Source organism: Aptenodytes forsteri, unplaced genomic scaffold (genome assembly GCF_000699145.1).
Source record: "Aptenodytes forsteri isolate BGI_AS27 unplaced genomic scaffold, ASM69914v1 Scaffold2, whole genome shotgun sequence".
NCBI lineage: Eukaryota > Metazoa > Chordata > Aves > Sphenisciformes > Spheniscidae > Aptenodytes > Aptenodytes forsteri.
Window position 1 is genome coordinate 10506276 of NW_008795695.1, and position 13336 is coordinate 10519611.

General features: G+C 39.2%; 1 protein-coding gene across 1 annotated transcript; it reads left to right on the forward strand.

Annotated features, from left to right (window-relative positions):
• The first annotated feature begins 1290 nt into the window (after window positions 1-1290).
• Window positions 1291-11907, forward strand: ETS2 (ETS proto-oncogene 2, transcription factor). The gene is made up of 9 exons (XM_009282992.1): window positions 1291-1365; window positions 3766-3886; window positions 5782-5901; window positions 6364-6564; window positions 7381-7464; window positions 8280-8522; window positions 8681-8944; window positions 9663-9781; window positions 10727-11907. The coding sequence occupies exons 1-9, from the start codon at window positions 1294-1296 to the stop codon at window positions 10940-10942; spliced, it is 1440 nt and encodes a 479-aa protein (XP_009281267.1). The 5' UTR covers window positions 1291-1293; the 3' UTR covers window positions 10943-11907.
• The last annotated feature ends 1429 nt before the right edge of the window (window positions 11908-13336 follow it).

The following is a 13336-nucleotide window of genomic DNA, read 5'->3' on the forward strand; positions in this document are numbered from 1 at the left end:
TCCTCTTTGCTCATGTGGACGGCTTTTGAATGTGTTGTCATTTTAACAGGCCGGGCTTATTTTGTTAAGCTCCTAATTTGCCATCTTTTTCTGAGTTTAAGATTGTATTTTGATTTCTCCTTGTGTTAACATGGCTAACAAGAGAACTTGCTTGTAATAAGTGATCACAGTTTTGTCGAAATATTAATAGTGTCCTATGTGACTAAATACAAATGCACGTTTTCAGACAGTTTCTGTGGAGCAAGAGAATTTAGCCCAATTCTGTGAAAAAGGAGAAGGAAATTGTTGAGAGACAACTTGCCGTTGTGTAGTCTGATAAGGTGTCGTTCACCAACACCTGAATTGCAGCATCACGATAAACCTGAACAATGGCCATAAAACTGGCTTTATTCCTTATGTTTGATCTCTGCCATAGGTCAGTAAAAGGATATGAATCTTATCACTCTTTTCCTTAAGCGATATATAGGAGAACAAGTTATACAGGCCTCACACAACCCTGTTCCCGGTAATACAGGCAATGTGATATAGCTTTAACTTCAATAGCATGAACATATTGATGGTGGTCCCATTATCAACCCTTTAAAAAGGGTATTTTACTGCATAAACCCTTTTCAATTAAAACTTAGGCCCTCTAAAGCTTTATAAATATGCTAATCCTGTGTTTACAAAATGTGCAAGATAACATGGCTTGGAGATGCTTTGCTTAGTGGAGGAAGCAGGTTGCTAATACCGGGTATTGGCTTCAATGATTATTCATAAAAGGGGTGAAACGGGTGAATGTTAGTACGTGAAGGTGTATCACGGTGAGCGCTCTGTCACTTCTCTTCCTTCCTTTGAAAGCCAAAGTCCAAAGTGAATCATGGCATGTGAGCAGTAAGCAAAAATAACACAAAACTGAATGTTTAAGGTAACGGGTGAAAGCTGGAAAATATCTCAAAGCGATAGATACTTGGTGGACAAAGGACTTCTGTAGGCTTTTCAGACTAACAGAGTAAGGTACTAAATAAAAGCCCTCACAGTAGGTGTCAGAAGCTAACCATCCTCTTGTTCACTCATTTCCTAAAACTTAAACACCAGTGATGCCTGTAAAAGGTCTTCCAGTTAAAAAGCTGCTTAAGCAAGATGGGAACTGTGCCCTGGATGGTGGGGATGTGAGCAATGAGAAGGAAAGCTTTCCCTGTATCTCATTCCAAGAGCTGTTCTGTAATCTGTACTGAAGCAGTGAGGTACATCTGTTAACATGGTTGCTTCCTCAGTAGCAACGTTTTTCATGTGACCCCTCTCATTTTTCAGATGAGTGATTTTGGGATAAGCAACATGGATCAAGTAGCTCCTGTGTCTAACGTGTACAGAGGAATGCTCAAGGTGAGTACTCTTGAGCTGTCACCTTCTAAACCCAACTGGGGCATCCCCCAGCTAATGCATTTATTGTGTTCTTATTAATGCTAGCAGAAAGACACTTTCTGCTCTCATTAACTTTGAGGAATGTCCATGTTTGGAAGAATCGGTTAGTCAGACTCTGGCATGCTAACTTCTTAGATGTTTTATGTCCCCTCTTAGCTTTCTCTCCTGCCCACAACAACAACAAAATCCACAAGAGATCCCCCAACTTAACAGCTGTGTGCTCTGTAACACAGTGGTTGTTCTAAGCAGTTATTCAGTATTCAGTTGTCATGTAATTAAGTCAAAATAGAGACCTGTGTTCTACTATTTTGTAGCTGTTCACATTTCTTTTTATTATGTTCTGTAATAATTACTCTTACATATGTTGAAAAGCCAAATAAAATGGTTGCATAACTGATAGGGCAAGCAGAATTTCATTTGCATTGTTTTTTTCCCCTTTTACTACTATTAAATCAAGAACCTGCTTAAACATTAATTTTCTCCTTTTTGAAATATGAAACTAGCACAGTATGGATTTTACTCATTCGCATGCCACAGCATTTTTTTTCCAGTGACTCAGGATAAGGGTCAGCTATTTATACAAAACGCAGGAGTTTCCAGATTGTGTTGAAAGAACTTGCCCTTTCTTTTAGGTACTAGCGATGAGTCAGTGCTTTTATCTAGTAATGTATAAAGAATCTTTTACTAGCAAATTTGTTATTTTGATTTCTCAATTGTTATTAACTTGTTTCATTTGGATGTGAGCCTTTTCACGGTTTGGCTTTGACTGTAGTTGTGGGGGGTACCTGAACCAACCGTACACAATTTGTCTCCGCTGGCCAGTGCTCAGTGGAGATCTCTGAACCCAGTTAACTGAGGCATAACCAGCTTTTTCTTCTGTGGAGTGTATGCTTTCATAACGTATGTACTAGGATGCATTGCAGCTTGTTATAAAATACAACTAAAAAATTACGGTTCCTTGTTTCTTACTAGGGTTAATGTAATTTGGGGAGATTCAGGAGGGGGATGACACACAGCACATAAAAGGCACCTGGTGCAAAAAGACTCCAAGCCACTTGAAACTTTGTGGTGACATAAAAAGAGAAGTTAGGGAATGTGAGGAAATCCTAATACTCATTTGCTATTCCAGAAACATAGTTCAGGTTGCTTTTGCATCGCACGTGAGTACTGCCCTGAAAAATCTTTGCCTTGTCCTCTGCTAAATCCTCTACCTTGGCATAAGCTGGCAGACCAGTGGATGCCTAAAACAAATAAGCATTTGCAAGTTGCCTTTGTCGCCGTCTCCCTGTGCTGCAGTAGCTGCCATGAGCAAGCTGTAGCTTTCCAGAACAATGTTCTATCCTCAGGTGCTTTTAAAAATCTCAGTGGCAACTTTTATCCATCCGTGCCTCTAGATATTACAAATACGGTTTCCTTGTGACTAACAGGCAAGTTGTATAAGTTGTTTTTAAAGTTAATTCCTCCTCTGTTAACATTCCCTCTGCCTCCCCAAAGACTAATGTGGCTGAGGGGATCTAGTAAAAGTGCTAGTATTTCTAGCGTACACAATTGACACAAGTCAAGTTTGAAAGAAGTTAGGTTTTCAAAATATAACAATATTTATTGAATGTTGCCAATATATCAGTAGAATCCACTTTTATCTGGAACTTTTTTATCAGTCCTGTTTATCCCTTTCTGTATAATGAAACTAGCAGTGTTTCACTGAGCATTTGAACACTTGAAAGACTGCAAAATGTGGTAGCTGGCAAATCCAGTAACTGAGAAGTATAAATTTCACAGCAAAGGAGTAACATCTTTCCTCAAGTCCTGTAAAGCTGGCTGTATAGCTTCAAGTGATGTGGTTCAGATTAAATTTCCCTTAAAGAAAAAAAAGCTGCATAAATCTACTGTAGGTCTTGCACTGGCAGTTGTTTTTCCATAATTTACTGATCCTGCCTCTGCCAGGAAGTACTCATCAAGCGGATAGTCAATTTAAAGGGTTAAGGAAATGAGGATTTCTTTAAAATATACCTGAAAATAAATATCTCTCTCTCTTCCCCTCTCTCTCCACATGTGCATTCTCTATTGTTAAAAGGCTCAATTACAGGAAAACTGAGAATATCCTTACTTGGCTTTACTGTAACCTGCAGAACATGCCACCCACTTAGCACTGTGTTCTGAATGTTAGTTGTTTTGTATTTATGTACAAGAAGCTGTGTTATCATTGTGTTTATATTTCAAAGGCACAAGTTAGCTGATTCAAGATAGTGGTTGTGCATCTCCAAATCTAGGAAACCTAGCCCAGCCACTTCCTAGCAATGAAGTTGACAGTACTCTAGCAAAATGCTCACATTGTTTTTTATTTATTCTGTTGCTTTGCAGCGTCAACCAGCATTTGACACCTTTGATAGCTCAAACTCTCTCTTTGCTGGATATTTTTTCTCACTAAATGAAGATCAAACACTTCAAGAAGTGCCAACAGGATTTGATTCTACTTCTTATGGTAACTCTTCACTTTGTTCCTTAGTCCAGTCAGCAGATCAGAAAGAAATTTGTGGGGTCTAACTAAAATTTCATGGCTATACTCTTACAAGTGCAACATGGATTTCCCTAAAAAGAAGTGTGTTAGCACACAGACTTCTGTGTACATGCTTGATTTTATCCATGTGAGTTGCTCTGTGGATAGTTGCTGTTCTGTATACTGAAAAGGAGTGGGAACTGGGATTCAGTAGCCTAATAGACTGACTGTCCATGGAAGAAGCCTTTGTAGGTATTAAAGCAGAGCTAAGAGAGTTTAAAAATTTTAAAAAAAGTTTTATGTGTACTTAAACTTGCAATATCTCAACCATAATTAAAATGCAAGTATTCTGCAAGCTCCTTTCTTGACCCTCTGGTGTTAAATCCCAGTATGTTTTACTCCATACTCTAAAAAACAAGGGTGGGGATGTTTGCAGAGCTTTTCTTTTTCTTTCTTTTTTTTTTTTTTTCCCTGTGTAGAACAGTACCTACCAAGAGTTCTCTACAAATCCTTGCCTAAAATCCCTGACAAAACAGGGAGTTTTGTCCAAAATGTAGATATTTTACCTGATGCTGCCTTTATCTCCCCTTAGGGAAGGAAAAAACCCCTTAATCCTCTGAAAACCACCAGTCCTTTGTTCTAATGTGATTCTAATCAGTCACCCGCTCTGGTCAGCAAAGCAAGTCCTAGCAGATATTGAGGATGGGTGTGGTAAAAACAGAAGTTAAGCACGGGCTGGTAATGAGCTCCACTTCCTGGGTCAAGTGGAGCCTGTAGATACTCTAGGAGAACGAGAAGAACTGCACAGCTTCATGAACTGACTTTAGAGTCTGCCAAGTTCATCACCTTTATATACCCTGCCACCGTTATATGCCTCTAACACAGCAGAGCTCCTTCAAATGCAACCTGTGTGTGAGTTCTCAGAGGCTCTCAAATGTTCAGGGATGCAGTAGCGGGTTGGTTAAGTTGTCTTCAAATTATCCCTAGCTTAATGACACCAATCACAAACAAAATGTCAGTAAAAGGTTTCCTAATCTGAAACATCTAGGCAGTGTGGTTGGCTTTCTTCAACTTAGAAATTCTTCTTTCAGAGTAAAATGAGGCATCTTCTGGTGAAAACTGCCCAATAAGAAAGGCTGAGTGGAAGCCAAATTTGTCCTTAAAATGTCATCTATTTGCAAATTTAAAAATCAGTTAAGCAGATTAGTAATATATACTGGCATAGGATGATGCTGACTGTGGATTTTGTTGCATTATTTAGGCACTGAGTACCAGCTTGTTACCAGTCACGCTTCTTTGGTTCAGGCGATAGAATAATCTATCGCACCATGTACTTGGGTGATTGAGAGACGCACGGGAAGGTCTGAAATACAGTCCATTGGAAAGCAGTGTTAAATAGTGCAAGCTGGTTCTTCACAACCCTACTATCAGTTACTTAGCTCTCAAACTAAATGTAGACTGTCTGGACTTATAAGGAAGTCTGAGGTCAAACTATAGGTGACAAAATAGGAATAAGCAGTCTCGTATTTCCTTCAAAAAAAAAAAAAAAGTAATAGTAAAGTTTCCCTGCAACAAAGGTGCTTTATGTAACTAGTAAGAGTAAATGAGGATCTGTATCATGGAAAGCTGCAAAGCTTTAATTTAGCATGATGCAATTGTATCAAACCAGTAGCACAGAGATCTTAGTGTTGATATATTAAGTCAAAGACTTAATACATCAGAAAATGGATCTACACTGTTTGTTTACGTTTTTAAAATACCTAGTTTCTAGCATCCTTTTCTTATTCTTCAAATAGCACAGCAAAAACCCGTCACTCCTTTCACTGGCCTAAAAGTTAATGTATCTTGTTTTTCCCCTCCACCCCTTTTCTTTCTTGTAGAGTCGAACAACTGTGAATTGCCTCTGTTAACCCCGTGCAGTAAGGCTGTGATGAGTCAGGCCTTGAAAGATACTTTCAGTGGTTTCACAAAGGAACAGTGTCGGCTGGGTATCCCAAATAGTAAGTGTTTTCTATTTATAAGCTCTTTTTTTTAATGCTAAGGAGGAGGCTGAATAGCGGCTCTTTCAAAAGAGAAAGAATGATGTCAGTAGGAAATACAAGAATGGATCCTATGTGAATCTGGCACAGCTTGACTTGGAAAAATCAGACTTGCTGGTATTAAAAATGGGTGCATGGAGAGCTCATGCTTTGGCAGCGTAAGAGAGAATCAAGTAAGCTGAGGACATCTCTGATTACAAGTGAATGCAGAAGGAAAATAGAGGACTGGTGTGTGGTTTGGGGTTTTTTTGTTGTTGTTTTTTGTTTTGTTCTTTTTTCTTATCCAAGAATACATTCATTCTGAATTCATTCAGAACTAAGTAACTTGGGTAAACAAATTTTTTCATTCACTGCCTTCTAACGAAGATTATTTGACAAAGGTCAGGAGTTTTCTCTAAATGCTGGATACTTTCTGTCTTGCAGATCCCTGGCTGTGGACTGAACAGCAAGTTTGCCAGTGGCTTTCATGGGCTACCAATGAGTTTAGCTTGGCAAACGTGAACTTCCATCAGTTTCTTATGAGTGGCCAAGACTTGTGTAACCTGGGCAAGGAGCGTTTCCTGGAACTGGCACCTGACTATGTGGGAGATATTCTGTGGGAACACCTGGAACAGATGATAAAAGGTAGTTACAGAGCCAGAAAGAGCTTTTGTTTTAAGGCTCTTCTAACATAAACAGAAACGGGACTCTTTCAACACTTGTTTCACTATGAAGGGCTTTTATTACATATGAAAACTCAAAATGAACTTTAAAACTTGGTTAATAAAAGCATTATTAGAACTATTAATACATCCTTGGCACGCAAAGCACAGATGCAGATATCCACAGAAATAATTCTGTGTTCAGGCTGAGTACCTATTGCGGTCAGGTTTTATTTGGAATCATCGTTGAAATAATTGAGGTTAGGATAAGGCTACTGTAATACCCCATTAAAAAAAAAAAATTAACCAAGAGTTGGTCAAAATTTGTTCACTTCTTATTACAAGTTTTTGGTTTTGTTCCCTTAATGTAGTGTTTCAAGGTAGTTCAGTGAATGAATGTAAAGAAGTCAAAGACACCTCGAGGTGTCTTAGGTGAAATCTGATGGTATTGCTAAAACCCTACATGCAGTACCCTGTGAGTTCCATTGGGTTTTGGAGTGTAGCATTCAGTAGTTGCACACATTAAGGACTTGGACCTTAAAACACACTGCAGTTATTGTTGTTTCTAAGTTTTACGTTAAAAGTCAATTGGTATGGTGGTTTTCAAGCCTACTGAAAGTTGGTTAGGTTTTTTAGTGTGGTTTTTTTCAAGAGAGAGAATGCAATGCAGTGCATTAGTAAAATTTATGTGAATGATGACCCTAAAATACTCAAGAAAGTCAGAAGCTTTTTGTGGCATACAGGTCAGATCTTTAAAACGATAAAACCAAATTTTCTTTTTTTTTTCTGCTCTCCCCAGACAGCCAAGACAAAATGCAGGATCAATATGTGGAGAACTCTCATCTCACCTCAGTTCCTCACTGGGTCAATAATAATTCCTTAAGTAAGTATTTTAAGAAATTTGGCATTTTACATCTCTCAGTGTATTTTAAGCATGTCACAGAACCAAGTTTAAAAACAAAAAAAAGCACCAGAATAGTTACTGTGCTTGAGGAGAACAGTTGACTTCAGTTGCTACAGCCTTCTTTCCTAGTATTGTTTAATTATCATCTAATTCGTATCGGAAATCTTTTGAAGAGCCAAGGCTTTGAGAAAATCAAATTTCCTCTTGGTATGCCAAAGCCTACATCTGTGGAGCAGAATGACCACTCCCACCTCTAGCAAACCGAGTCAAAAACTAGCATCGCTGAGGGACGGGGAGCAGCCAGAGTTGTGTTTAGGCCTTTTTGAAGACTGTGGAAGTGTAATAGAGCTTTTGAAAGTGCGTGGGACGCAGTGCTAGCTCCCTCAGATTGTTTGATTGGTGATGTATTTCATTCTACCACAGTCAATCTCCAGCTCAACCTTATTACACCACTTAATGATGAGGGCCTTACTCAAAACCACTTAAGCTTCTCCAGCTTTTTCTGTAGCCCTGTAGTTTCCTCGAAGAACAAACAATAGACATATTTGTGGTCAGCAAGTTATATAGAGGGGGACTTACAGAATCTGATTTGGAGCCCGTTAGATGGGCATCTTCTCACCGACTTCAGTAGCCTTTCCCGTAGGTCTGTAGCATCTATCACTCTCTTAGTCAAATTTTCATGGGAAAATTACTTCTTGGTGGCACAACTGTGGTGAGGTGCTGGAGGTGTATTGGTCTGTTTTAAGGGTCTGCAGGGAAAAACATCTAATTACTTCTTTTATTTCTTTCTTCAGCTGTTAATGTAGATCAGAACTCCTATGGTATGCAAATGCCTGGATACCCTAAAGCCCTTGGTTATCCCAAATCCAGTCTCCTGACTGACGTCTGTCAGAATTCCACAGGACCGAATCTCCTCAATCCAGAACAAGAGTTCTCATTGTTTCCTAAAACCCAAGCAGATGCTGTTGGTGTGAACTACTGTGCAGTCAATCAAGATTTCCCAAGAAGCAATCTGAACATACTGATAGACAATTCTGGTGAGTCGTTATCTGCATGATAACCATGGGTCCAAGGCCATATTCTGTATGTCTTTTCCTCCTTTGCATAATTTATATATACAAGCTAGACTGAGGGGGAGAAAAAAAAACACAACACTTCTCTCTTTTTCTTTTTTTCTCCTTTTTGTTTTATAAAGGTAAGCTTAGAGAACACGAATCTAGTGACAGCGGTGCAGAGAGTTACGAAAGCTCAGATTCGATGCTACAGTCCTGGAACAGCCAGTCGTCACTGGTGGATTTACAGCGTGTGCCATCCTATGAGAGTTTTGAAGATGACTGTAGCCAGTCCTTGTGTCTGAGCAAACCTACAATGTCTTTCAAAGACTATATTCAAGAACGAAGTGATCCTGTAGAGCAAGGGAAACCAGTTATACCGGCAGCAATTCTAGCTGGCTTTACTGGTAAGTAGTGAAGCAAAATGCTCACTCCTCTTCTTATGTAACATCAATGTTCTCTATAAATGTGTACCATGGTGATAAAGTTGTATACTTGTAAGGCATGCCTTACAACTTAGTCAGAGACCACTACTCGTGGAAAGTTTCAATTTTAAACGTTACTAAAGAAAGTCTCATAGGACTATCCATCTAAAGCAAGAACAGGAAGGTACGTCAGAACACGTAAAAATCGAATGCACTTTTTGATCTGTTTGAAGAAGAGGGAAACTTGGACAAAATCTCCCACACTTGGGAGTTTCCGCAGGTGTTGGCTTGCCTGTTAAGACTTTGTTCCTGTAGTCCTTGCTGAAATCGGTTTTTCCTCTAGAATGTTTGCCAAGCCAAGGACTGCAGGACAAGCCATGGAGCTTGAAGTGCAGCTGATGGGAGGTGGGAGTGAGGGCTAAGGGATCCATATGAAATGGAAAGACATAGCTTGTGTCAAATCCTGTGTTTCCATGAAAAAGCTGACTTGGTTTAATTTTAACATGTTTAGGAGCAGATTTGTGTTATAGAGAAATACCTTAGGTTTCTTCCTGATATTTAAAAAAAAAAAAAAAAGGGTGAATCAGGATAATTACAAGATCTCTCCTGTGATATGAGTATGGTCACATACATTGGTTGTGGTCAGAGCTTGTAGAAGTACTAATTGTGGTTTCTCCCCGCCCCCTCTCTCTCTCAACAGGCAGTGGACCTATACAGCTATGGCAGTTCCTTCTGGAGTTACTGACTGACAAGTCCTGTCAGTCATTCATCAGCTGGACTGGAGATGGATGGGAGTTTAAACTTGCTGACCCAGATGAGGTATGTGGCTAATTGTGATGAACAAAAAGATTTAGGGTCTGATCTGCCATCTGTGGGCCTAGTCTTGAATGTAAAGCATTTACACGATCAGGTGCTTGCTGAAATCTCTTCATCTGCAAATGCTTTATTGTACAGTCAGGATTGCTGTGGGATATTCCCCCCTATCCTCCCACCCAGGGATATCAGCATTTGCTTGTAGTTCGGAGAACACATTGTATAGCTGGAAACTTAAAGGTTGTATACAAAGTTAGTTCTTTTGACGGTGTAATACTGTAGATTAGCTTACTGGATGTGGTTGAATCAACAATGCCTGGGATTGCACGAAGGCATGGGGAAAATCCACTCCGCGTATCGCCGTTCTTTTAGATACACAGCAAATATGGTAGTGCTACTTTTGAAATATTTTGGGAACTTACAGCTTTAGCCATTAAAAATAAACAGAATACATTTTCATTTTCCGATACTGTTACCAGTAGGAAAGTTATTGTATTAAGAGATGTGATATAAAGTCCACTGAAGCCTTTATTTAAAAAAGAGGTGGGGAAATCATTAACTTCAAGGAACTTTATATCATTCAACTTCCAGTTAAAGAGCTGTCCCTGCTGCTCAGTAGTTAAATGGTGTCTTCTTGAGAGAGGAGACTATACTTCCCGTAAACTTGATCTCCTTAAAGACGTTTTGGCCCATCCACTACAAATAGGTATCCTTTTCACTGATACTTGCTATCAGCCACTTTCTCCTGAAGCTGCTGCTGATAATTGTCTTGGAGCATGTTCAGTTGCGGGGTCAGTCACCAGCTCTTCTCTTTTCTGAGTTTGGGACATCCAAAGCAAATAAAATGCTCTGACTGAGAAAGGGTTTTAATAACTGTGTTTATCAGCCACCGACTAGAAGAACGTGACTTGAATAAACCCTTTGCATTTTGCTTTCTTTTCGGACTGACAGGTGGCACGGAGGTGGGGAAGGAGGAAAAACAAACCAAAAATGAACTACGAGAAGCTCAGCCGAGGCCTACGCTACTATTACGACAAGAACATCATCCACAAGACTTCAGGGAAACGCTATGTGTATCGCTTCGTGTGCGACCTGCAGAACCTGCTGGGGTACACGGCGGAGGAGCTGCACGCGATGCTGGGGGTGCAGCCCGACACGGAGGACTGAGCCCGAGGACGTGATGCTGCAGGGGTGAAAATCATGTATTGGGACTGCGTCTGGGAACCGTCTGCAGTCAGTTCTGGCTGTTCAGATGGGTGCAACTGTTGGGAAATAAGGACCTTAACTGATTTTGTAACCAGGGAGAGCTGGAAGGAAGTGGCCTTATTTCATCAGTGGCTTCGGGTGTTGCCATGTCAGGCACTTGAGCAGCATGGAAGTCAGCACCAGATCCCAGCTCTGTCATGAAGACATGGAAATGCTTTTGGGTTAAGCATTTCGACTACCTGTACTGCCGTACAAAACGTTTTGGCTACTTACACTGCCATGTAATAATGGGTTGGCTTTAAAACCAAAGGTTGGATGAGAAACCAGTGATGCAGCAGAACTATTGCTCAGCTATTTTAAAATACCATCGTCCTTGCTTACATCTTATATCATGCAATTTATTTAAAAAAAACAAAACAAACTAATTTATTTTAAATGAGCAGTAAGGAGAATCGATATTAGTTTTGTTCTAAAGCACGTTTTATTATTATTATTACTACTCCAGAAATGTGCTGCATAGGTACATAAACACTCTGTGTCCAAAACCAGATGTAGCAACCGTTAACAAAAAAAAAGACCCTTTAAAGAAGGGAAGGAAAATCGTACCATTTCAATATTCAGTTTGTATATATTCTGTGATTCTTTTTGAAACTCTGTAATGCTCCTATTTAACAGATACTGTATAGTGTAAATTAAACTAATTGTATGTGTGTTTTGAAATAGGATGAATGTAAACTTATCTAATTTTTTTTTTTTCATGTTTGTCTAGGATATACAACCTTCTGCAAATATTTAATTGGCCTGAGAGACAACATAAGTGCTCAGTATGCATGCATATGGTATGCCTATGATATGAAATGGGGGGGTGGGGAGGGAGAGCTGGCTCAGTATTTTGCCAAGACTGAAGCTGGCAATTCTTTGTGCATTTTGGCATTTTTACAAGAATTTTTTTTTTTCATGTTTGTCTAGGATATACAACCTTCTGCAAATATTTAATTGGCCTGAGAGACAACATAAGTGCTCAGTATGCATGCATATGGTATGCCTATGATATGAAATGGGGGGGTGGGGAGGGAGAGCTGGCTCAGTATTTTGCCAAGACTGAAGCTGGCAATTCTTTGTGCATTTTGGCATTTTTACAAGAAGCTAATGTTATATTCTGGGACATAAAGGGCCTGTTTGTGGTTTCTTCTGTAACTGAAAATGAAAATATTAATATGGATAAAATTACCTTTTTTCCTTTATAAATGGCATCTGTTTTTCAACCTCTATGCATGTCCTTTTAAAAAAAATTTATATACAAGCCTTATTTTTTCAGTTAACTTGTCTCTTCTTCCTGCAGTTTATCCTGTTTGATTAAAATATGCATTCTATTTTTGGAAATAACTGTGACTCCTTTTCAAAGATCAGGAGGGATTTATGTAGCAGCTATTTTTACTGCAAAAAAAAAAAAAAAAAAAGAAAAAAATTCACTGGAAAAATGTACTTTGTAAGAAAGCTTTATTTTTTATCTGAGCTTGATTTACATTTAAATGTGTTGTACAGTGTGAGAGGTTTAAAAATACGAGTCTTTATTAAAACCTCTTGAACAAGAAAATAGCGCGTGTGCTTTTTAATTTGGAAAGTTTCAGAGGAGTTCTTCTTTTGTTTATTTGTTGGTTCAACCCTTGTTGATCCTATCACCACCACCCTAAACCTCTACAGGATTAAAAAAAAACCCCAAAACCAAAAAACAACAGCCAGACTTATGGGGGTAGGGAGCTTGTTGGAGAAAATTCTGCAAGGGTGCATAGGCTGATGGTCTTGGACCAAGCTAAAAGTATGCAACCACTCTGTGTGTTTAGATACAAATTCAAGTTAATGCCTTTGTGCTATGCCTCTGAGAGAAAACTAGCAGTTCTGCACTGTGTTGTGAATCAGCGTGTAAACTGATAGGTAAATATATGGAAGAACAGAGGCATGTTAAGACTACTTATGCTTAAACTGTTCCTGATCCTATCCTGTACAAGGGAAGCCTACTGTCCTAACTATCTTTAGCTCATACTCTTCTCCATCCCTCCACCTTACAGAAAAGTAGGAAATATGGAAACATTTGCTCTTAAGCACATATTTAAAAAGTAGAAAATGTAGTTATTAAAAAAAAAAATTAAAAAAAAATTGGGGCTTTCCCCTAGGCTTCTTGATCTTTCTTTCTACCCAACTGTGGCCATGTCTTGATACTGCTTTCATTGTAGTCACCCTGGTTTGGCAGCACATTAAAAATTTGGAGAAAAAGGATGGGGTTTTTCTGAGAATGTGCCTTTGTAAATGGAGGGAGCTGAAAGGTAGGCATGTGTCTTGCAGCATGGTCCTGGT

Bases quoted from the DNA above. Each gene is read 5' to 3' on its own strand.
- ETS2 (XM_009282992.1), top strand. From the start codon at position 1,294: ATGAGTGATTTTGGGATAAGCAACATGGATCAAGTAGCTCCTGTGTCT. The intron at 1,366-3,765 runs GTGAGTACTCTT...GTTGCTTTGCAG, and splicing joins TGTACAGAGGAATGCTCAAG to CGTCAACCAGCATTTGACAC. The intron at 7,465-8,279 runs GTAAGTATTTTA...TTCTTTCTTCAG, and splicing joins GGTCAATAATAATTCCTTAA to CTGTTAATGTAGATCAGAAC.